General features: G+C 36.3%; 1 protein-coding gene and 1 long non-coding RNA gene across 18 annotated transcripts in view; one reads left to right on the top strand and one right to left on the bottom strand.

Moving 5' to 3' along the window:
• Positions 1-23,113, bottom strand: part of Hdac9 (histone deacetylase 9) — an 824,691-nt gene that overhangs the window by 37,729 nt on the left and 763,849 nt on the right. For all 16 annotated transcript variants that reach the window (XM_076941980.1, XM_076941976.1, XM_076941988.1 and 13 more), the window contains one exon: positions 8,856-8,989. In XM_076941980.1, coding sequence (XP_076798095.1) covers positions 8,856-8,989 — 134 coding nt within the window. The remainder of the gene's footprint in view (positions 1-8,855; positions 8,990-23,113) is intronic.
• Positions 21,571-23,113, top strand: part of LOC143443864 (uncharacterized) — a 42,208-nt gene continuing 40,665 nt past the window's right edge. For both annotated transcript variants that reach the window (XR_013113183.1, XR_013113182.1), the window contains exon 1: positions 21,571-21,785. This is a non-coding gene — a long non-coding RNA (uncharacterized LOC143443864). The remainder of the gene's footprint in view (positions 21,786-23,113) is intronic.

Below are 23,113 nucleotides of genomic sequence, written 5' to 3'. Positions count from 1 at the left end.
TTTAGGTGAATGTCATTTGAGGGTTTAACCTTCAGTAAATTGCACCAATTTGTTTCATTTTGAATGTGCATGCACAGACAGGGCTGGGTTCAGAGTGTTCGCACAATGTGGGCTCTTTATTTTCATCCACTAGCTCTGCAGAGAAGGCAATGGGCAGGAGTCTCTCCATTGGCAAGGAAGCAAGGGGCATTTATGGGCTGTTTTCCTAAAATTAAAACCTTGTATGGAGGGACCACAGAATTGGGTTGTGTTTTTTTTAGAGAATTTGTTGACTCAATCATTCAGAATTATGGGCACTAAAACCATCTGATTGAAGCATCCACTTGATAAATATTTATGGATATTGGTCATTATTAATAATCTAATTACTAAGTAATGAAATAATACTAAGTAAATAGTAATTTTTAATAAATTTGGAGCCTTCATGAGAATACACAGCAAAGCTATGTTAAGTAGTTTGACCAAGAAGATGTAGCCAAAATATTAGCTATTGAGACTAATGAGAATTAGTAAAAGATAAGAAAAAATCTAACAAAACAGACCACTTTTGCAAGCAAAATGTTTCAGAAAGATAAAGCAGATCTAGATATAAGAAGTCTTACACACCTATCATGCTGTCTGTCAAACAATAAATAAAAATAATTTTCCTAAAGTTGCTAAGATAAATTATATAATTTGGCTACAACTCATGGGCACACAATGCTAGTTATCATCTTTGTTATGTGAAAGATATAATCATAACTATTCCTTACGTAAATTTAGGCTCAGTGATAGAGAAACCGGTTTCTACAGCTTTGACATAAAACTGAGGTATTGTGTGGAGCAAGCTAAGGTGTTTGTTCAGTTTCTCCTGTCTGTCACATGACTTCCAAGTACTGTGTCTATTTTAAAACACCAGCCACAGGCAATTAACTAGTGACCAAGGGAGACTTAACACCAGCTACAGGCAATTAACTGGTGACCGAGGGAGACCTAGAGGCCACGGGCTTGAGCGGCAGTGGGAAATGTCTGAAGGAATATGGGAAGGGTTGGATAGAGGAGGGGGAAATGATACAATTATAGTTTAATTAAAAATAAATTGATAAAAAATTTCAAAATGTTTTAAAAGCAATAGCAGGAATACAAATAGAATGAGATTTTTACAAGTACAGACATTAAGTCCAGCATGGGACAAGTAAAATTTTCACAATGAGAAACATTAAATCTGCAAACATGGATTTAGGTGAATACTTTTTAATATGTCTAAAAATATTTTAAGTTCTAATATTCAGGTTCATGACTTGAAACTATTCTAAGTATGTGGTATATTTGATGATATATTTATAAATTATCAGTGTGTTTATTTATTATCAATTAATTAGTTGATTCCTTTTTTGATGTATAGCCTTAGTAAAATTCAGTCTGGCCCTAGATTCATGAGCTTCCCACATTAGTCTCCGACCCTTGGCACTATAGGCATATACCACCACACTCAGATCTAAATTTATTTTCAAAATCTTTTGTAGATAATTTTAGCTTTCAGAGACTTCTAAAGATCATTCAGAATTTTTATAATATGAAAGACCTCACCCAGGTTCTCCTCATGTTGACTAGCTATATAAAATCTATTTATATTTCTACTTTACTCCCTATTCTTGGTATAAAGAGATATAGTTGATTTTTACTATCTTTTAAAGTGAATTTTAAATTTTCACAGATTTTAGTCAAATTTTAATTAACATCAACCTTTGTAAACTTAAGTACTAAACAGCCTTAATAAAAACAGTTAATTGATTTGTTACACACACAACTATATATAATAATAAGATATTTCTCATTCATCTTCAGTCTGTATAGTATTTTTGTTACCTCATTATACTATCTAACTCCCATACCTGAAGTGTTGAAATGAAGAGTGAGAATACTGGACAATCGTTATTTCAGAAAAAAAAATGTTTTTATGTTCCATCATTGAAATACAATTTTAAAATGCTCCTATTAAACATAGTATAATTGTAAATAAACTACACTCATCTCCTGAAAATTCTCTTTTATAAAACATAATACTATATAATGGAGAAAAATGAATAGGCTATAGTTATGAACAGTGAGAGAAGGGACTCTCACAAACATAATAGTCAGAAAAAGCATTATATACAAAAGAATATATATGTATATATAGTCATAATATTTCCCCTTTATAAATTCTAATAAATGGGAAATTCAAATATGGTGTTAGAAATCCAAAAGTCAGTTACTTTTGGAAAGGAGAGAATGGGTCCGGACCATCAGGAACTTAGATTATCTTGGACCAATTCATCACTATTCATGTGATGTCTTTGTGATACTTTATTGCAATGTTTACATTTGTGCAGCATTCTCTGTACAAGGATCACATTTTACTCTTATAAAACAACTTTGGAAATATAAAACTTCCTGCAGAAACTTAACAATAGAGAAGCTCTCTGACATAGGCAAGCAGGGACACAGACTGACTCTTCAGACCATGCCTGTCCCAATGGGCAATGATGTTCCTAAGAAACCCCGTGAGAATGTCATGCTGCAGCAATGTTATGCTCTTAGATGCACACCATAAGTTCATTGGCAAAGAGAGCTGAATGTCTGCCTACAACATTCAAACAACTCAGATGAGATCCAAGAAGTATTCAGTTGTAAGGATCAAAGGGATTATGGAAGAATGTGATGACCTAGACCAAAAGAACAAGAGAGGCAAATCAGGATACTCACTTGACCTTCCATGCTGATGAAGTATTTATTATCAATTCCCCTGTGAGGAGGGATTGATACTTAAAACCCTTTCTCTCATCTAAATAATTGCCCAAGAATGACTGCAATTAGTTGTATATGTTTAATTTGATTGCATAAGTAAATCTGGTTATAATTTTATCCATACTGTGAATTATGAGTCAGTCATTTTAAAAAATAGCCATTGTTATTAGCTTGAAGTCACTCATAGTTTTCACCTGATAGAGTTAGAGGGGACAGAATCAGGGTGGATTCTGTTGACAATCAAGTCAACAGACTGGCAGGCTATTAATGTTATGCTTACCTCTCACCTCTGAATGAGTAATCAAGGCTGACATCAGTACAGCACTGAAGAAACATCTCTGAACATCAACAGAGCCTATCAAGTCTTGTAGGAGTGATGGTAGACCAGGGTGGAAAGGAGAAGGTGTGGCTACTCAGTTCTTGATGCTAAGAGTTCTCCTCAACATAACAGAAGCAACAGTGGACTGGACTGAGATTAGTGGGGGCTAATTTTTATGTTTATTCTACCTTTTGACCTACATATTTTCTTTTTTTTTTTGTGGGGTTTCGCTATGTAGCCTCAAACTTGTGGTAACTCTCTTCCCTCTGCTTCCTGATTCCAGAGTTGACAGGTGACTAGGCACAATACACAGCTTCCTTTGAATTTTACTGAAGAGATTCGCATAAAGAACTGTTTTCCAGGTCACATCAGTGATAGGCTGGTGGTGTTCATCAAGTGAACAGCTTTATTTGGCTACAGATGAAATCTGTGGTAAATGTTCACCAATGGGATGTTTCAACCTGCCCCTGTGATTCCACTGAGCTCAGAGGAGAGTAGAGCTACCCACAGCTGGTTTTCATAGTCCATCAGGAGATGGCTGTAGCATCACTGAGGAAGGTGCTTGTTCATTGACAATGTGAGCCAAGTTGCTCCTAAAGATGCTTTTCTTCAGCAACTGAGCTTCTAAGGCCTCCGAGTCTCACTTTAGTGATTTCATCTGTTTGTATTGCAATCACTGTTGTCTTACTCTACAGTATAGGCATAGCCACTAAAAAATGTTCATATTCTTCACAGAAAACCAATTGTGATGTTGCTCTATTTCATATTTGCATAGTTATGTTGACTGTTTTACTCCTCTCAACCTGGCCTCCCTACCAGCAGAAACAAAACAAGAACATCTATTTAGAGCCACCTGCAATTCTAGGGAGCCTCACTGTCCTCATGTATGCTTTCTTACTATATAACACATCTTTCCCTTAGATATTAACTAGTCAAAGCTTACTTTGTATCCAAGGTCAAGGTTAAATGATACTCCTCTGTAAAACACCCCATCCCTGTAAATATCCCTGCATTGCATCCCCAGGATCTTTGATAATATTCTCATTATTCTTCTTGCGTTAGTATTTCTGCTCACACAATAGATGTCTTATAAAAGGTAACAAAATGAATGTATAGATAAAAGCATTCCGTGATGTTTGGTTCCTTATTAAAAAAAAATGCTTTCTTTTACTGGTAACTATAACCCACAACGTGTTTAAGCTCACAACCCGTATTTCTTTTAACTTTATCTGAAAAACCTAGACAGAAATAACTCAGATGATTTGCAAGTAGTTTTGTGTTGTCCGGACTGTGGAACATTTCCTGAAGCAGATGGTTCAACTTCTCATACTGATCACTGAATATAAGAAACCAGTCTCACAGGGCATATCTATATTGGAAAGAATCTTCAAATAATATTTTTTTCCAAAACAATTGTACTCCCTTTAGATTACCCACACAACTACTTTTGGAGCTCAGACAGGTATCAAAATCTAAAAGAAGAGCATGGTGGGAAATATCATTCTGGCATGTCATACATTTTCTCTCATCCTCTACTCATGAAGTGCAACTATTTAGGATCTTGCAAGCATTCCCAGATTCACACCAATTCCCCAGTGGACTAAGCCTCAGTCATACATAATCTAAAAGATGAAAAAAGATGGCAAAACAATGTCTTCATGTAAAACCCAATGCAAACAACTCCCCCCATCCCCAGTGAACAACTTGGACACCAATATCTCAAGAGTTCACCTCTGGGGTGGCTGTCAACACCCACTAGAAATCAGTTAAAGATGTTTTTTTTTTTTTTTTTTCAGTATCTTTAGAACCCCTCCCCCAATTCATCTTTAAAAACAAAGGCAATCTCTACATTCGGCCACTGTCTGTGAAATCCCAGCCAAAGGGGAAAGCAGCTGGATATAGTTTAGAAGAGATAGTAGTTATTTAGAAAAAAAAGAGGAGTAGGAATGGAAGAGGGAGTGAGTGATAAAGGATAGAGGGGAGTAAGCAAGGAAGGGAGAAAGAAAGGTAATACAAAAGAAGAAAATTGGAACAAACTAGTAATCGGGCATTAACGTGCAAGGGCAGCCAAGAGCCCCCAGCATCATCTCAAGAGCTTCCCTAGCTATGAAAATATGAGTTTATGCTTTAAAAATGTCCTCTCTTTCTCATGAGCTTGATCTCATTATTTATTCTTGTATGGTCTGTGGCCTTTGTGAGGTTCTGTTCTCAACTCATAACCTGAAGCTACTCACCCTGGATAGCCTCTCTTCTCCTTTGCTCAGTAGAATGTTTGTTTTTAGATCGGATTCCATAGGGTTGAGAAATTCCTAAAGCTTTTCTCACCTCTAGGGAAGATTTCTTTCAGGGGAAGGAGCCTGAGGTGCTGCTAATTGGCTTTGTAGAACAGTAGTTAGAAGTGGCCTTAGAGAAACCATGTTTGCTAGCCAGCTCCAATATGGAGGACTGAAATAAAAGTCTCCAAGGAGTGTCACTGTTCCTTTCTCTAAATCTAAAAACGAGGTTGCTGTTCCCGGAGCTGTGGATACTTTTCCAATCAATCTCAAGATTTTTCTCATGTAGGTGTTTAATTTCTCTTAAATTCCAAGCTGGTGTTTTTAAGGGCTTCAGTTAAAAATTATCCATCATGATTTGATTGGACTGATAACCCTCAGCTCTAAACTTGGCCAAGAAAAAGAATAAAGTAAAAGAAAGAGAGAGATTTCTAGTATGATTTCAAAAAAATCAGTGTCCTCCAGGAATTTTTTTGTACCATACTCAAATGAGTTTTAATCTAATAGCATATAATTTGACTGACTTTGTGCAAATTTCTTAAAAGAAGAATCGATGTTTTCCTAAGTATATTGTTTTCCTGTTGAAAGTATTTTAAAAGAAGAAAAACCTGTTTGAGGTGCAATGTTTAAGTAGCATTTTCTAAACAGTGGATTTTGGTACCTGACTGGCTCTTCAAGGATATGCAGCTAATGGTTTCAGCTGATCCTACAATTCCTTGAGGTTATATCATATATTAGTTTGCTGATAATAAGGAGGAAGAAGAAGAAGAAGAGAAGAAGAAGAGAAAAAAGAAGAAGAAGAAGAAGAAGAAGAAGAAGAAGAAGAAGAAGAAGAAGAAGAAGAAGAAGAAGAAGAAGAAGAAGAAGAAATGGAAGAATTGTTTTTGTTTTGCTGTATTGACAAGGCCTGGCCAAGAACAACAACAAAAAGGAATAGCATTTCAAAAGCTGGCAATATATTTCTGAACTCTAATCCTCTACACATGAATAAATACATCTGATGAAGTGCAGAGTCCCTCGCAAAGGCCCTCTTGACCCTTCTAATTCGAGCTCAATTGCATGCTCATGGTTGGGAAGCTAGTTGGTTCTGTCAGGGTTTTAAGCTCCGGCTTCACTACATTTTGTTATTTGTGAAAGTGAAATCCCAGATAATAAGTCATAATTGCTCTATTAATCACTTGCAAGGGGGCTTGGAGGGAAATTGGGATTTTTAAAATTGCAGTAATTGGCATCTGAAAGATGTCGTTTTTATTTTCTTATCCAGAGATTACCACATAAAACTACAGTGGAAATTGCATGTAGGTACGTTGGTTAAATGGTGAGGTATAGGCAATATGCCTTATATATTGTTTTTTCTGCAGAAATGAAATTTAAAACTTCACTGTAGTCACCATGACCTTTGACCTGAAAAAAAAAAGTATGCAAGCCAGGCCTTGGATTATAAATTATATTGTCAATGAAAGTGAGAACTCTTTGTTTCTTGGGTTGTTTCAAGTATTACATTTTCATTTCCTCTTTTCAAATGAATTATAATGTACAGCACACTTGTGCTTTTCTTCCATTTTTCATTTTAAACATCCTTCTTTCTTTTTTGCTTTGTTCTTCTGGGTGTAGAGAGATCCATTGCAACAAAATTTACCTTTCATTGTTCAATATACCAACTCCATCTGTCATTCCTATAGTCGCCCATGTGAAAACTATATTTAGGACTATGTCCCTAGAATGTTTAGTAGGAAAAACTGAAACAAATAGACTAAACTCCCCTTTCTTTAGATTAGGATAAACACATTTTAGATTTTGCTTGAGCAATTGAAGATGGCCAACCAAAGGAGACAAGATGTTAACTAGTATGTTATAATTACACGATGTTAACTAGTATGTTATAATTACACGATGTTAACTAGTATGTTATAATTACAAGATAAAACTTAGTAAAAGACATCCAAAGAATTCAAGTCAGTTAAATAATCAATAGAGCTCCTAGATAATTTCAGTCATCACTTCCTGATTTTTATTTATTAGTCATCTCTACACCCATGTAGACTGGTTAAGACTCGCCAATAATGCTTTTATCTAACTGTATCAGAGCCTAGTTTGCTTTAAAGTAAAAGATCATTGGAGAGATTACACTATCTTCACTAGAGATGCAATTTTAGAACTGAGAACTTGGTTATATACAGAGATTATCAATAAAGAGACTCATGTGGATGGCTATGTTGAAAGAGCCACTAAATCTGGTTTTCTGGTGACACCATTCTGAGTCACTGTCAAAGTCGCTAAGGTTACACAAGTGATTAAAGATCGTGCATGATTGTTCTAAGACACATTATCCAGTGGGCAAGGAGTCCAAGCTAACCACCCCCAAAATAAATACAACATTTTGATACTCCTTTGTTGCTACCCCCAAATAATCTCCCATTGTGTTTGACGCCATTAGTTTATAACAATCACAAAAAACTATTTTTTAGACCTTTGATCCTGTGAATGATGTGTGATTTGAAAGAGCATCCTATAGTTGATGCTGATTATTAAGTCCTTAGAGCCTCCTAGCTACATGTGCAGCTGGAGCTTTCTAAAATTACATAGCACTTTGTCAGTCCTGCAATTATTTTTTTCAAAAAATATGTACGTATGCAATAAATATGGCAAAATAATTGGAAGCACTTCAGACTCATGGTAAGATCAGCAGTGAAATTTATGCATTTAGTATGTGGAAAAAAGGCACAATCTTCTATAAATACACAAGCAATATCATAATTTTTTGTTAAATGATGTAAAACAAAGGTTTCAAGAATAATTTTATGTATTAGACTATTTACTGGGCAACAGTAATCAATATATACAAGCATTAAACTAGTTGCTGACTTGAGATGAATTGACCTAAAATTTTGTTCTGACTTCAACACAAATGTCCAGCAGAATAAATATGAAGTCTGCTGAGAGATTAGCAGTTTGTGCTGCACGTTAGATATGTGATGTAGACCTTTGACCTTTTAGATTCAAGTTCAGAGCTTAGATCTCCTGCATGGAAGCCACATGGCAATCGTGGGTTTTTCAACCTTGAAAAGATTCCTTATCACTCTCAAGAAGATAGGATGAAAAAAAATCTCAAGGATGCTGTTTAAATGGCTTTATTTTTCTGACTTAGCAATCCTACAGGAAATCTCAAAAACTTCTAAATGTTAAATTTCATATTAGATGATTCAATATCCATTTGATTGGGTCAGTAGACAAAACATTCTTCTTTCCAAGGGATTTCATTGCTCAGTTTTCGGCTGTGTAAATAATTTGATTGAAAGGAATGCTATGTGGATATTCTACCTGGGAAGAGAGTGTAGCATGTCCGTCAAAGCACAGAAACTTCTTGTGCCAACAACGTCCTTCATGGCAAGAACTACACAGAACTTACTTTCAGATTAAATGATAAATTTTAAAAATACACATGCACATATCCTCATCCTTTACCCCTTCTGTTGTGTACTGTTAATTTTTACCTCATTTCCTAGAAGGGCATTTATGCAGGCTTCCGATGCATCACAGATGGCTGTCAGATCATGTCCTCCTTCAAGAGCCAGTGCCACACGTCCATTAGCCAATGTCATCAATTGCTTCGTCAAATGACCAATGCCTACCATAACAAAAGCAGAACATTTCAAAGTATTGAATAAGGAAGAAGCACCACTAGTATGCAACAGTGATTGAGCATTTATTCTCTTACAGTACCTTCTTAGTATTTTCTAGTGCTACTTCATTTAACTCCCAGATTACTATGTCAGTGTTACATACAAGGGCACTAGTGCCCAAAATCCCAGGGATAAGAAACATTACAGAACTTGCATTGTTTCACCAATATACATCAAAGGCTCACTTAACAGAATGTGTGTCCATCTGATGCAAACTTTGAAGAAGCTGTTAATGTAAATTGGTAGTAGAGTGCTTGATTAGGATGTGTGTAGCTCTACATTCCCTTCCCTAGATTCCATATGCACAAGCACGTGCACAGACACATAGACACATGCACACACACACACGCTAATGTTAATGAGGTAAACCATTTCATCTGTCTGCCATGTGCTTGTCTTCATGATTAATCTTTATTATAAAAGGAAAGTTCCTAGCAGTCCACTTTACTGTTACACACAGTTCAATTTTTATAGTCTTTTATTATAAAATATTTGATAAATGCAAAAATCTATAAATGACATCTCTACATTCATTAGTAGGCTACAAATGAATTGATGACAATCACACTTGTTTAAGAAAAATGTTGCTGGCACATACACGCCATTCTCCAACAGCATTAGTTCCCCTCCATGTAGGTGTCAGGAGTCTGAATTAGCCTTTATTTTTGAAGAAAATCATAATACTTATCAATGACAAAGAAACGTATTCAGCTTTCTAAATTTTATTGTTTAATTTGCTTGCCTATGAACCTTACAAGGCAGCTTCGTCTATTTGCAGCTCACTCTCTTTACGTATCGTGTTATTTCAATGGCTTTGATGTATGAAGCTATAGTTCTTTGCTGTCTAATAGGCCAATTCCTCTCACAGAAGACAGGGATTACTTCTTGCCCATTTTTCTTCCTATAGATAATCATTATTGTTGCCACAAAACTTCTAGTTTTTAGTTGTTATAACTGCAAACAGTGTTGCCAGGAGTATCCCTATGAAAGTCTTCTGGTGCACATATGTAAGAATGGAATGAAGTTGTGAGTTAAAAAATCTGTTAAGTAATGCCAGATTATTCCCAAAGGCCTGTTACCAGCCCCCACACTCAGATGCATACATGAGAATTTCAGATCTGCCGCAGCCTTGCCAACTCTTGGTAGAACTTTCTAAAAGGGTGGATGAAGCAGGTCTTCTTACTATGGCATCATTCTGTGTTAGGGAGGAGCTAACCATTTCTAGTTGGAGTTGAGGTTATCATTTAAACAGCTGTAGAATTTCATTTAATTTCTCCTCTACATGGACTGGGCTTTTTATCTCTCACAATTTGGAAATATTGTAAGTTAGAATGCCTTCATGAGTATTTCTAGTATTAAGACATCTTTGCACTTAGGACATAAAATAAGATTGCTTCTGATATATTAGTTCTTTTATATGAACCCAACTAATCTAGCTAATATTTCCTTAGGACTTTTGACTCGTGTTCATGAATGAGAATAATGTTTAATTTTCCATTCTTGTGCTGGGCAGGTATTTCCTCTAAAGTCACTTAGGTTTGAATTCTCTGTGGGGAAGGCTTTTGACTGTAGATTTAATTGTTGGAGGATTATAGGACTCCCCGTGCTATCTATGCCTTCTTCAATTATATTTTTTCTAGGAATTACTTCTATTATTTATATGTCCACGTCTACTTTAAAAGTATTTATTATCTTTTGTCATTTTCCAACTCCAATGGGATGTACGCACATTTTCTCACCAATATCTTTTAAATGCTTTATATTTCCACTTCTCTTTCTATGGAATATTTTCTCTTTTTACATAGATTTTTTTCTTTCATAATTATTTTCCCACCTTTATCTTTTCAGAAATTTCCAGTCTGTTTAGAACCTTTATTAACTTGAAGTGATTGTATTGTTTAATCTCAGCATTTCTATTTGCTTATATTTCATAATTTCCAAATTATTTTTTATAGTCTCCTGTTCCTTGTTTGTGCCTTTTAGGCTTCATCATATTCTCTTCAGCATATTTTATTTGCTACATCTGAAATTTAAACCCTTTAAGTTTAGTTGGCTCTTTGGTTTTTGTATCAATTCATTTCTACAGCTCCTTGGATTTTCCTATTTCTGTTTTTTTTTTCCATCTCTTGAGCTTATATACAGTACAGTCTTATAGATGAGAAATCTTTGAAGTCTGGTACAATGAACTGAGTGTCTGTCACCACACTTGAGCTTTCCTCTTATTGGTATTTTGGTATCCTAATTGCCTTGGGTAAGGTGGTAATCAGCAGGTGGTTTCAGCAGGTGGTTTCAGCAGGTGGTTTCAGCCAATGAACTTCTTGGTAATTAGGCGATAACCTCAAAGGTTTATTATTGGTTATTTCATTTATTTACATTTCGTATGTCACCCCCTTCCAGGTTTTCCCTCTGTAACCCCCCTATCTTGTCCCTGTATCCCCTGCTTCTATGAGGGTGCTCCCCACCCACCCACCCACTCCTGCCTCCCTACTCTAGCATTCCCCTACACTGGGTCATCCAGCCTTCACAGGACCAAGGGCCTCTTTTTCCATTGATGCCAGATAATGCCATCCTCTGCTACATGTGCAGCTGGAGCCATGGGTCCCTCCAGGTAAAACACTGGAACCCCAAAGAGTGTTCCAACCATTTTTGTTGTTTTGTTTTGATTGTTTTGTTGTTGTTATTGTTTTCCTGGCACTCGAGATACCAGAAGTACAGAAGCCTTCAGCTGAACCTAACCATGCTGGCTCTCTGCTATCGGCTTGACAACAATGCTTAAAAAATCAGTTGCTTTTAAGCCATTATTCTATTATCCTTTATTGTATCCGATTTCACTAAGACACCTGGGTTGAAAACTGCATCTGTCCATCCAGCCTGGTAGAGTCTAGGTTTGCATGCTCAGTGCTTGAGATACTGTCATCTAGGATTCAGTTTGCTATTATGGATTGCAGAGTTGATTTAGGGTGTTCATTGGGTATATTGATCATAAATATGTACTGAAAAAGCCTGACCACACTCACACAGAAGTCACTTTGCTTTTCTCCTCTTCCATTTCTCTTTCCTTCTGCCTCCTTTTCCTCTCTAGTAATGATAAGTCAAATAGGCTTGCCTTTTTTTTTTTTTTTTTTTTTTTTTTTTTTTTTTTTTTTTTTTTTTTTTTTTTTGCAACAGTTTTTCTAACACATGCCCTGTCCTTTTAAGCTGGCCTTCTGTTGTTCTTGGTCTTTTGTCATATCCCTGCCCACTCTGACCATCTGTTCTAGCATGCAAAAAACATGCTCTGAAAAGTGAAGATTTGAGGATGGATATTTTAAAATGACCAACATTTTGCCAAATTGGAACATTCTCACTCAATACGTTGTTTAACTCATCATATACAAACCTGTCTAATTGCACAAATAATTGCATAATAAATGCATAAAATAAAAGAGTTGTTTCTGTGTGACACTTTATTTTTTTTGTTAACATACAGAAGGAATACTTAATTTTAAACTGAATACATTTTTAAAAATTAACAATTCTTATTTCTCAGAATAGTCTGGAAGTTACTAAAAAATTGATATAGGTAGTAACTGATATTCCTATTCTTTAGCTATTACTAGTTTACATTAGTGTTTTATATTCAGTGTAATTTGTAATTTAATAATGATGCATTATTGTGAACTGGAGTCAATGGTCATGCTTCATACTTTGTGTTCAGCGGGTCATGTGTTCCCTGTCAATCTTACAAGAATTCATTACTATTGCCCAAAGATCCCCACATGCTCCACCTCTGCCTGTTCTTTCTGCTCAACTCACTAATCAGTGGGCTTCTTGCTCTGCGGTTTGCCACCTAATTGATGCTTTTCTGAACTTGGAGATGTTTTGTTTATTGTGTTATTCTTTCTAACTCAGACAACACCTGATTTTCCATCCTTGGACTCACAGCTCATGGAATTTGAAACCCTTGTACAGATCTGTACATTTCAAAGCAGGAACACCTGCAAGAGCAAATATGCACACAGAAACTCATGCTTTAAGGCACTCTTGGATTGTTTTCCAGTTTGACACTTGCACTGCTCTAGAGTATTACATTCTTAGACATTAAAAGAAATCCCCAAATTCTAGTTGCCAGAGGAAAGCAAGACCCGATGAAATGGTCAAGTAGTAACACCATGAACTTAAGCAAAAGTTGCTTCCATTTAGGACAAAATTATACTGAACAATATCATCTTGAAGTTTAGAATGAATTGAAATAGTCAGTAACCAACAGTACAGATTTTCAGTTGTGGTCTAGTACAACTATGGGCAGTACGACATGGCTTCCTGGTTACCACCCTAAAGCACTGGAATATTAACCATTTAACTACAATTTGGATGCAAATCAAAACAGTCACTTTATAAATGTCCCATATTCTTATATAGTTGACAAAAATTATTTTTAAGAGTACATGAAAAACTAGTCAAAACAGCATTCTAGTTTTTCAGTGTCCCTTAATTCCCATGGAACAGCTGATTATTTTACACAGGACACTTAATGAAGATGATGGGGCTAGAGAGATGGCTCAGCCGTTATATGCTAGGCTGGCAATAAAATACAAGAATGAGAATGATGCCTGTGACCTGCACCTTTTTACTTAAGGAGTCGCAAAGGATGATAGAACCCTAGTGCTCAGAAATATTCTTTGCCTCAGACAACATTAACAGCACATAGTAATTCACTTCACTGTAAAAAAATTTTTAAAGTATCCTAGACAAGGTCACAGTTAATGGTATTGTTAAGTTTTCTAAACAGCTTCTTTTGTAACTTAGCCAGGTCTTTGTTACCATTTTCAAAATAGAATTCAAGAAAAAAAAATCCAAAGCCATAAATTATATATTTCATACTGAAATGCCCCTAGAAGTTGAGAATTTAGTTGATAAAACTCCTGCTGAGCAAATCAAATCACGTGTATTTTTTCAAACAGAGACAGAGAAATCTGATTTAAGCTCAGTTTTACCTTTGAGAATATAAGTCCTATAAAATGCCAAATTTAGATGGGATAGTAAAAAGTCAGAGGAAACAGTGGAATGAGGCTAATCTTTGATCTCTGTCCAAATTCCTCTTTCTTTTACCTACAGGCTTTGTTTCCACCCACATGCTACCCATGTGATCCCTGGAGTCAGAGATGGAGACAGCTGAGCTTGGGTGGACATGCATGAGCAAACCAGCAGGCACAGCAAAGAAATGAAATTTTTACTAATCCTCTTTCTAATCTAAGTCAGTAATTCAAGAAGAATCTCTCAGTCTTATTCTGTGTTAGTTTCTCCTGCACACATATGAGATAACGAAATGCCAGCTGAACTGGGTGACCAATGCCAAGACATTACTTATCAGGACAGGAGAGCTTTAAGAGAAGTCAGGTCTGTGCATGTGTATATGTATCTGTTTGATTAGAAGCTAGGTTTTAATAACTATCAACATGATTTCTATGTCATATTATTTAAAGATTCACAAGTGACACAAAGGCTTCTCACTTTTCTTACATTTAGAGCTGAAAACTTACCTTAAGAATCCTTCCTCAAGGAAAAGGAATTGCCCTGCATGTGATGGCTGGTGAGTTGAGTACTCAAGTGTAAAAATGTGTCAGTCTAACACAAGGCATAGTGGGATCAAGTAAGCATGGGCTACAGAGGTCAATTGGAGTCCCACTATGTATCCGTTGTTTTGGAAGAACTACGGAACTGAGGGAGTAATGACCATGTGAAAAGGCCCAGATATTGATACAGAGTGAATAGAACTAGCATACTCAGCTCCCTGAGACTTGCAATCATGAGTATTGAATTCAATGAGAAACATGGACTGTGACTGTGCATGTGTGATTTTGTGTGTGCTTGTGCGTGTGTGCGTGTGTGCATGTGTGCGTGTGTGTGTGTGTGTGTGTGTGTGTGTGTGTGTGTCTGTCTGTCTTTTCCAAGAAAGATTTGACATCACTTCTTTTGAGGTGATCTTGTAGATTAAGGCATGACTACAATATTTAAAAATACTATGCTATATACTACATTATATCACTAGACTGTATATAAAATAGACTGCATGTACCCTGGCTGATATTTTTTAGAATGAATTTACATAGTATGAAATTATAACTGCCAGAGTGAATGTAGTCTGAAACAAATCATTTCTCTTAATAACAAAACACAGCTGGATCAGTTGCTGTTCTCATCATTGACAGAATACCTGACAGGAACACATTAAGAGATGAAGGATTTATTCTGGTTCATGGTTCAGGAGCACAGTCCATCACAGCCATAAAGGCAGAGGGGTAGGAGCAGCTCCCACAGAAACATGAGGCAGCTGTTTATGTGTGTAGGCTGTCAGGAAGCAAATAGCTCCTGCCACAAGGCGAGCTGACCTACGACCTTTTAGCTCTGCCCCCATCACCCTATGTCTGACAGCTAGGGCCATGTCCAAAAGGTTCCACAACCTCCCCAAACAATGTCATAAGCTGGAGACCAGGTATTCAAACACAAGAGACTGTGGGAGACACTTCTCACTCCGTCTACAACAGCTGAACTGGGAAACTACAGAAATCCAGCCATGAGTGCTGCAGGGATTTGGAGAAGTACTTTTAATTTAAAATCCTGTTTGGTTCTGTTAATATAGTAGAAGCAAATGTACTTCTTTCTCCCTAAAATGTATCAAATGAGCTGCAAATATAGGAAAATTTTGAATTATCAATTTCAGAAAGATTTTCTGACACTGTATGAGCCTCAACTCTGCCAAAGAAGTCATTTTGTGTCAGCGTTTTCATGAGTTCAGAAAAGTTGTTTGAAATGGAAAGTTGCTCTTAAAGATCTCAAAGATTAAACCTTACAAACATTATTAATAGCTAAGGCACAGGACACCAACCAACACATTTCTCCAGTTGGCACAGCTCAAAGCCATCACTCTCGGGCTTTCAGAATGCTCAAAGTATAAATGTAACTAAGGGAAACAGCCATAACTAGCTTTATTTTAATTTTATTCAAAAGAAAACTATTTTGAAGATCAAGATTAGTATATTCATTGTAGATCATTTGAAAATGATAAAAAAATAATAAAGTATCACTGCATAGCAGTGTAATATGTAAAAAGAATGGCTTATGCTATTATATATTCTGTAAAGATTAGCCTCTCATTTGATAAGTAAGTAAAGTAAGCAGCAGCAGTAACACAACTTTATATAATAACAAACCCATGGTTCTATCAACCAGTGATGATCTTTTCTGCTTTTTTTGTAGTTCATTGATGTTTATTTCATAAATAAAAGACAATCATATTAGATCATTTTTTAAAAACTGTTAAAATGTTACTAGACTGAAAATATGTCTCATATCCTCAATGTCATTTCATATGCATTGACATATCAGCTAATTTTTTTTTAGATATTTGTTATTGCTGTTAAGTTTTATGTGAGGTTAAAAAGGCAGCTCATGCATAATAAAATAGCCCTTTCTGAAGATTCCTGAGCTTCTGTGGATTGCTTGGGACAGGTTTGCTCTTCTGCTCAGTGACCTCTTTCTTTAAACAAGGCTATGCGGTGGCTATGAAAGCTGAATCATGTGGAGGCAAAATTATAATGAAGTGCAATCAGTATTTTCTAAGTCTTTTTCATTAAGGATCTATGTTTGGTGATGTCTGTTGCAAACAGCTTATATATTCTTGGGAGAGATCAAAGATATCCAAGAACCTCCCCAAAAGTTTGTTTTTAACATGAGATTGTAAATGGCACTGGAAGCCTTTATGGAAATCAAACGTAAGCCAAATGTACTGCAGGCTGAAGTTGGAATTCTCTCCAACCTGCAATGTAGTTTCCGTTTCTATCTTGCTGTCCTGCAGTAACAGAGATAGGAGTTGAGAGTCATCAGACAAACCCCAAGGAAGCACACTTGTGCCATGAATCGTTAAATTAATACAAAAATCATGACATGATTTCTGCTAATTATTATTATTATTATTATTATTATTATTATTATTATTATTATTATTGCTTAGATAAGTCACCACACTTAGTACTTACAAGGCTCCAACTTTGCTGTCACTCATTATAGGTCTTTCTTGCTTCCCATTCATTACAGGTCTTTCTTAGCTACTATTTTTGATATTTATAATTATTTGATATATTTAAAAATATATCAAATAAAAAAACGCAAACCAACATGCTACTCCAGCTAAGCTTCCCCTATCCCTAACACTGCCATTTATCAGAGTCACTAGAGTGAAAGTCAGCAGTAGCAAGGGGTTCTTGAAATATTTGCACCCATTATCTTAAGGTTTTTCTCATTTTTGTGTCTGTTGCATGCCTAAGATAAGAGTATCAGTATGCTCATTTATTAACAGGCTAGTTCCATTGGGGCCTGAAATGTTTGTAAATATTTCATTGAATATTCCATATAGAAAAGATCAAAGGGGTCAAATGTTTTTGCCCAAATTGATTTTAAAATTTAATGTTGCAATCAACTGGCATAGTCTCTATAGTTTTATCCAGAAAAAAAAAGTCACCAAAAAAAAATTGTTTCTACAGTGACGTCTAATTATACAAACTAGCCATTCTCCTCTGTAAGCACCTTGCTCATTAAGTTACTGTGTTGCTCTACAGAAAAATAGAGTCTTCAGAAAAATAGAGAGAGAAGCTGGGGTAGCATGTGGCTTTCTCATGTACTGTGAGGCTCTCAAGCCGGACTTCAAAGCAGAATCTGATTGTGCAGATGGGAGGAATGCTTGCCACAAAAATACCTTTTAAGGCTCATGGTGCTGTAATTCATATGGTAGGCACTTGTGATTCGTTCCTGATGATGTTGGGATCATTTAACTCACAAAACCATTGTCGCTACTATAAAACCCTTTCATCTGTAGCCAAAAAGGTCCATTTCATGTAAATGAAAAAAAAATTCATTAAAGTATCACCTTAATAATGGGTAAAGATATATATTTTTTTCTGGTCATGTTTAAAATGCAAATCTATGAACATAGTCTGAAGATTCATTTCATGTTAAGATCTTTACTTATTTGATGTCCCAGGACCCTTTCCAAGTTCATTGAAACCGGAAATCAATTTTAGAAGAAATATGGAGATTATTATCATTAAATCTTTCAGCTGGCTTACTCTGAGCTGCCCTATAAATATTACATATGTTTTAAGAAAGGCATTTTCAAATACAGTAAAATTCCTTTTACTCTTCTAGTCAGTGATGCTCTGGGAAGTAAAATAAGTTTCCATTCTCAGTACATTGGGAAGAAAAATGCATATTTGCACTGGATTTTAAACAAAGTCTGGAACAATGAAGTATTTCACTGTTTTATTTCTGAACAATAAAATTATTACTTAAGTCTTCTCAAGAATAAGCATAGTAGAAAAGGTTGACTGACAATTTTACTGTATACCAACCCATCTGTCTATGATCCAAACATGTCACTTTTACTTACTGTAGTGATATCCACTGAAGCCTTTAGTGGTTCATGTAAACCTGGTATGTCAAGGGGACACAAGATGATACAAATTCTTCTTGAACCTCAGTGTTCTCATTCAAAGACATAATTAAATAGTAATTATTCTATTTTACAGGTTTGAAATAAACATGTAAAATAACAAAAGAAACTCCAAAATTATAAGCAGGCTATACAGGACAAAGCCTGACAGAGCAGGTCCCTGGGGTTTGAGCTGTACTGCTTTGTTTACAGCATTGTATCAGGGGTCCCTCACATACTGGGTAAGCATTCTACCCCTGAGAAACATCTGTAGACCTTCCACTTCTAATAGACATTTTTAATTCTATAATTTCAGATTTAGAAATCAAGATTATGTGTGACAGGTTTTTTTTTTTAAATCTTTAAGAACAAGAAAAATAAGACACTACAAGTGGAATTATGAAGCAAACATTCAACAACAGACCTAGAGTTGGATCTAGATCCCCAGAGAACACATTTCTCACTGTTCCTTGGCAATATTAATACAACATGGCTTGTATTAATACTAGCCATGTTCTCAGGTAAGTCTTCTACATCAAAAACAGCCACTTTAGAAACAGTGCCTAGATACCAAGTGGTCTTTTCTTTCTCTTTCTATTCATCTCCTCCTCTTCCTTTTCCTCCTCCTCCTCTTCTTCCTCATCCTCCTCTTCCTTTTCCTCCTCCTTCTCTTCGTTTTCCTCCTCCTCCTCTTCCTTTTCCTCTTCCTCCTCTTTTTCCTCCTCCTCCTCCTCTTCTTCCTCCTCTTCCTCCTCTTCCTTCTTCTCCTTCTTTTCTCCTTCTCCTCCTTCTCTACCTCTTTTTTTCTTTTACAAATTGCTGCTTTGATGTGTTAAGTGAAAGCAAATCAGTAACATAGAAACATATTATTACATTTATATTGAAATATACAAGTATAAAACTAGTAAAGACAAAAAAAAAAAAAAATCCCAAGAAATCTCTTCTGGACACTGACCTTTGCCAAACCCCAACTGCAACTTAAATTGCCAACCACTAGCTTTTACTGCCGTTTCCAACAGATTATCAAATACATAGGGTCTAATCTTCCATTAATACCCATATGTAAATGGCCAAGTTACATTGAGCAAAAGCAGATCTACTTTAAGCTAAGCAATGATGTTGCCATTACAGACGTTTGAATGGCTCAAATGGAACCAGAGACTCCTGAACTCTTTTCTGTGAATAACTATGACAATAGTAGAGTTCTGTCTTCCAAGAACCAAAAAATAGTAGAGTCTTGTCCATAGACAAATATCAGTTGACATAAAGAAAGATGAGTATCACAAAATAAACGAAGTTACAATAACGCTTAATAGATAGAAAATGTAAGTGCCTACAGAAGACACTTGGAGGCAGTATTACATTTGTAAGTATTCACGTAAGTTTCTATTTCTAACATGACACTAGTAATGCTGCTTGGTTCACCTGAGAGACATGCAGCATGTGTCACTCAACTCATGGGATCATGGGCATTGGTTTATCCAAGACCATTGGACCCATTCATGGTCTCAAAGCACTGCCAGATCAATACCCCGTATCATCTAGATGGCATCATTGTCTTAATTTATTAAGAGGTTCTTTTAGCAAACACAGCTCTAAGGTCACTCATATCAGTACAAGGTGACATATATACCATACCCAGACAACAAAGTAGAGAATGCACTGAAAAACTTGGTAAGTAGGTACCTGTATTTCCAGACAATCCTCTCTGAACATTATTTTGCAAAGATGAATTTCCTAGACCTGAGTAATATTCTCAAATTTAGTTGTGATGAGACTGTGTAAAAAGTCCAAGCCAGTATCTATCAGTCACCTTGTCAAACCAACAAACAACAAACAAATAGACAAACAAACCCACAGTACATTACTCCTGGATAAGCATGAGTTCATGGAGACCAGGTGACCACTGTCAAGCCTACAATCATACTAACTTCTGAGCTCTACTAAGGCTCTGCTTAAAAGACATCCTTACTGCATCAGGTTACATACTGCAAAGCCTTTCTAACCAACACACCTTGTTCTTGATGAGATTTCAGATGGCTAAGACAACATTTAGAGTAGAAAACCCTAGATTTAGAGATAACAAGCATGCTACCAGGAAAGTCTAGTCTTAATACCACAGTACTGTGAGTTCAATACTTTAGCTGGTCCTTACATTTTCAGGATCAAGTTCCAGTCTTTCAAGGCACAGCCTTACCTCCTCTTTCCACATTCTGTCATACACCACACTCACTCTGAACTTATACTTAAATGCTAAAGAGTTTGGTGGAAATATTTTCATCAACCAGTAATCCATACTTTGAGCTTCTATTTATGAATCTCCCATCCATCCTTAAATAATTGTAACCAATTTCATGTCTTCTCTGCAATTTTCACACCCATGTTTTTCTGTAGAATTCTTAATGTGTTTACCTCTCATGAGTCTTTAAATATCTAGAGTTTGGGGCCAAATCTTAGCACCTACCACAGGGCTGGGCAAGTATAATACATAGTAATTAAGTTACTGAAGAATGAACTGTTAAGCACTGCCCAACTGTACAATAATGGTTAATGTTTCTATGGAGGGTATCATAGAATAGCTTCCCTATTAAACAGTTTGCAACATGTGTTTGAAAATTATGCAAAAGACAATATATTTGCTATCATTGTAGAAGCAGGAAGTCAAGTACATTGTTCAAGGTGAAATGTCAAAGGTAGGCTCTGAAATTTCTGACTCTAGAAGCCTTGCTTTTAGCAATAGTTTTCATTTTGCAATTGAGGATACATAATTAGGCTCAAGTGTATTTCTTTTGTAGAAAAGTAAATAAAATATAAGTATAAAAATATTGTGTTGTGGATGGCTCAGTGCTGCCTGCATTTTGATGTTAATTTCTGCTCTCCTGGGAGGGGCTGCAGACAAGTATTGAGGTCACATACTCAGGTGACTTCTTGTGAACGAATCCCCTATGAATAAAGGAGCCAATCTCTGGGCGAGTAGGAGGGACTGGATAGGGGAAAGGGGGGAGGAGGAGGAGGAGGAGGAGGAGGAGGAGGAGGAGGAGGAGGAGGAGGAGGAGGAGGAGGACGAGGAGGTCCTTTTGGATGGGTGGGGGAGCACATAGGCAAAATGTAGTGTTAGCGTTTCCTGGGATCATTGTGGACCGGAGGATTAGATTTAATAAGGTTTACAAGATTAGGTTTTAGTTGTTGCTCCCAGAGATTGAGTTACCATTGTTCCGAAACTCTGTGTGGTGTTTTTCTTCTCCCGGAGACTTGTCTTAGATCGAGAGAGAAAGGTAAGGCAAAGCCTGGGTTTACATTATGTGCCCCTCAAAGGCCTAGGGGTTTGAAGCATCGGAATGGCATGGTAGTAATCCCCCAGTGGAAATTTAGAGAGCTGGGTAGTGAGATTCCGGAGCTCTGGAGTTCCAAGTCGGAATTGAGCACTGGAGCAGGAACTTGGATGGCTCCTAAGCCGGGAGCTAGCTGAGCGCGACTTTTCTAATACCGCCCGCTACACTTAACGGTAATACGTGTCATGGAAAAATCAGTCAAGTGTGTATGTGTTTTGTATATGTGTTTTCAGATGCATATAGTGTACAGGTGTCTGTGTATATATACATGGTGCATGTAGTACATGCTGGTAGCGTCAGAGACTAGTCTTGCATGTCATTCCCCAGGAACTACTGATCTGTTTATTTGTTTGTTGTTTATTTATTTACTGATTTTGAGAAAAGGTGTTATTGATTCAGTCTTAAATAGAAAGACTAGGCTGGTTGGTCAGAGAGCTTCTTCCCAGCTCTGTAACTAATTCTACACCACCACATCTGACTTTTAAAATATATTAATCCTGAGGATCGAACTCAAGTCTCCTTACAAGCCCTTTATTGATACAGGTATCTTTCAAGCCCTGTTTTTTTTAAGGATGTTTTTTAAAGATACTGTTGAAATGTTGAGGAGAAAATCTTTCTCAAGGATTGAGTCTGGGAAATGGAGGACAAAAAGTATTTAAGGATGGTATAAAAGCAAAAAGGTGGAGGGGGATGGGATAGGGGGTTTCTAGGGAGGGAAAATGGAGAAAGGGGAAGGCATCTGGAATGTAAATAAATAAAATATCCAATAAAAAGTATTTAAAGAAAAAATTGAAATCAAAGAGACACCATTTCCTAAATAGAAAATCAACCCTTTCTTGTCTCAGGCTATTAGCAACATAAACCCATAACACAAGGAATTCCATTTTTTAAGTTTCACATAAAGGAAAAAGCAAGAACACTATGTTTTCAATGTGACTCGGTCAAACTATATGAAGGAATCCATTCATGTAAGAAATAGTTGTTGAATATTGACAGTAACTTTGCTGGTCTATGGTTATACACTGTGGCTCAAGCAAAGGAGGTACTTACCAGCAATAGTTCATAAGCTAATGTTTATAGACCTAACTGATCCAGGCACATGTATCTCACTTCAGCAATACACAATTCACCAATGGAAGAACATGTAATAGGAAAGTTCACTTGCCCTATCAAGCTAGGTCAGTCATTAATGGCCACAACAAAGTGACTTTTTTTTTTTTTTTTTTTTTCATTTGGCAGCAGGACTTTCCATCAAGCCACTTGACTAAATC

The sequence above is a fragment of the Arvicanthis niloticus genome, chromosome 11, assembly GCF_011762505.2.
Source record: "Arvicanthis niloticus isolate mArvNil1 chromosome 11, mArvNil1.pat.X, whole genome shotgun sequence".
Classification (NCBI taxonomy): Eukaryota; Metazoa; Chordata; class Mammalia; order Rodentia; family Muridae; genus Arvicanthis; species Arvicanthis niloticus.
The sequence above is the reverse complement of the archived record's forward strand: the minus strand, read 5'-3'. Positions and strand labels throughout refer to the sequence as shown.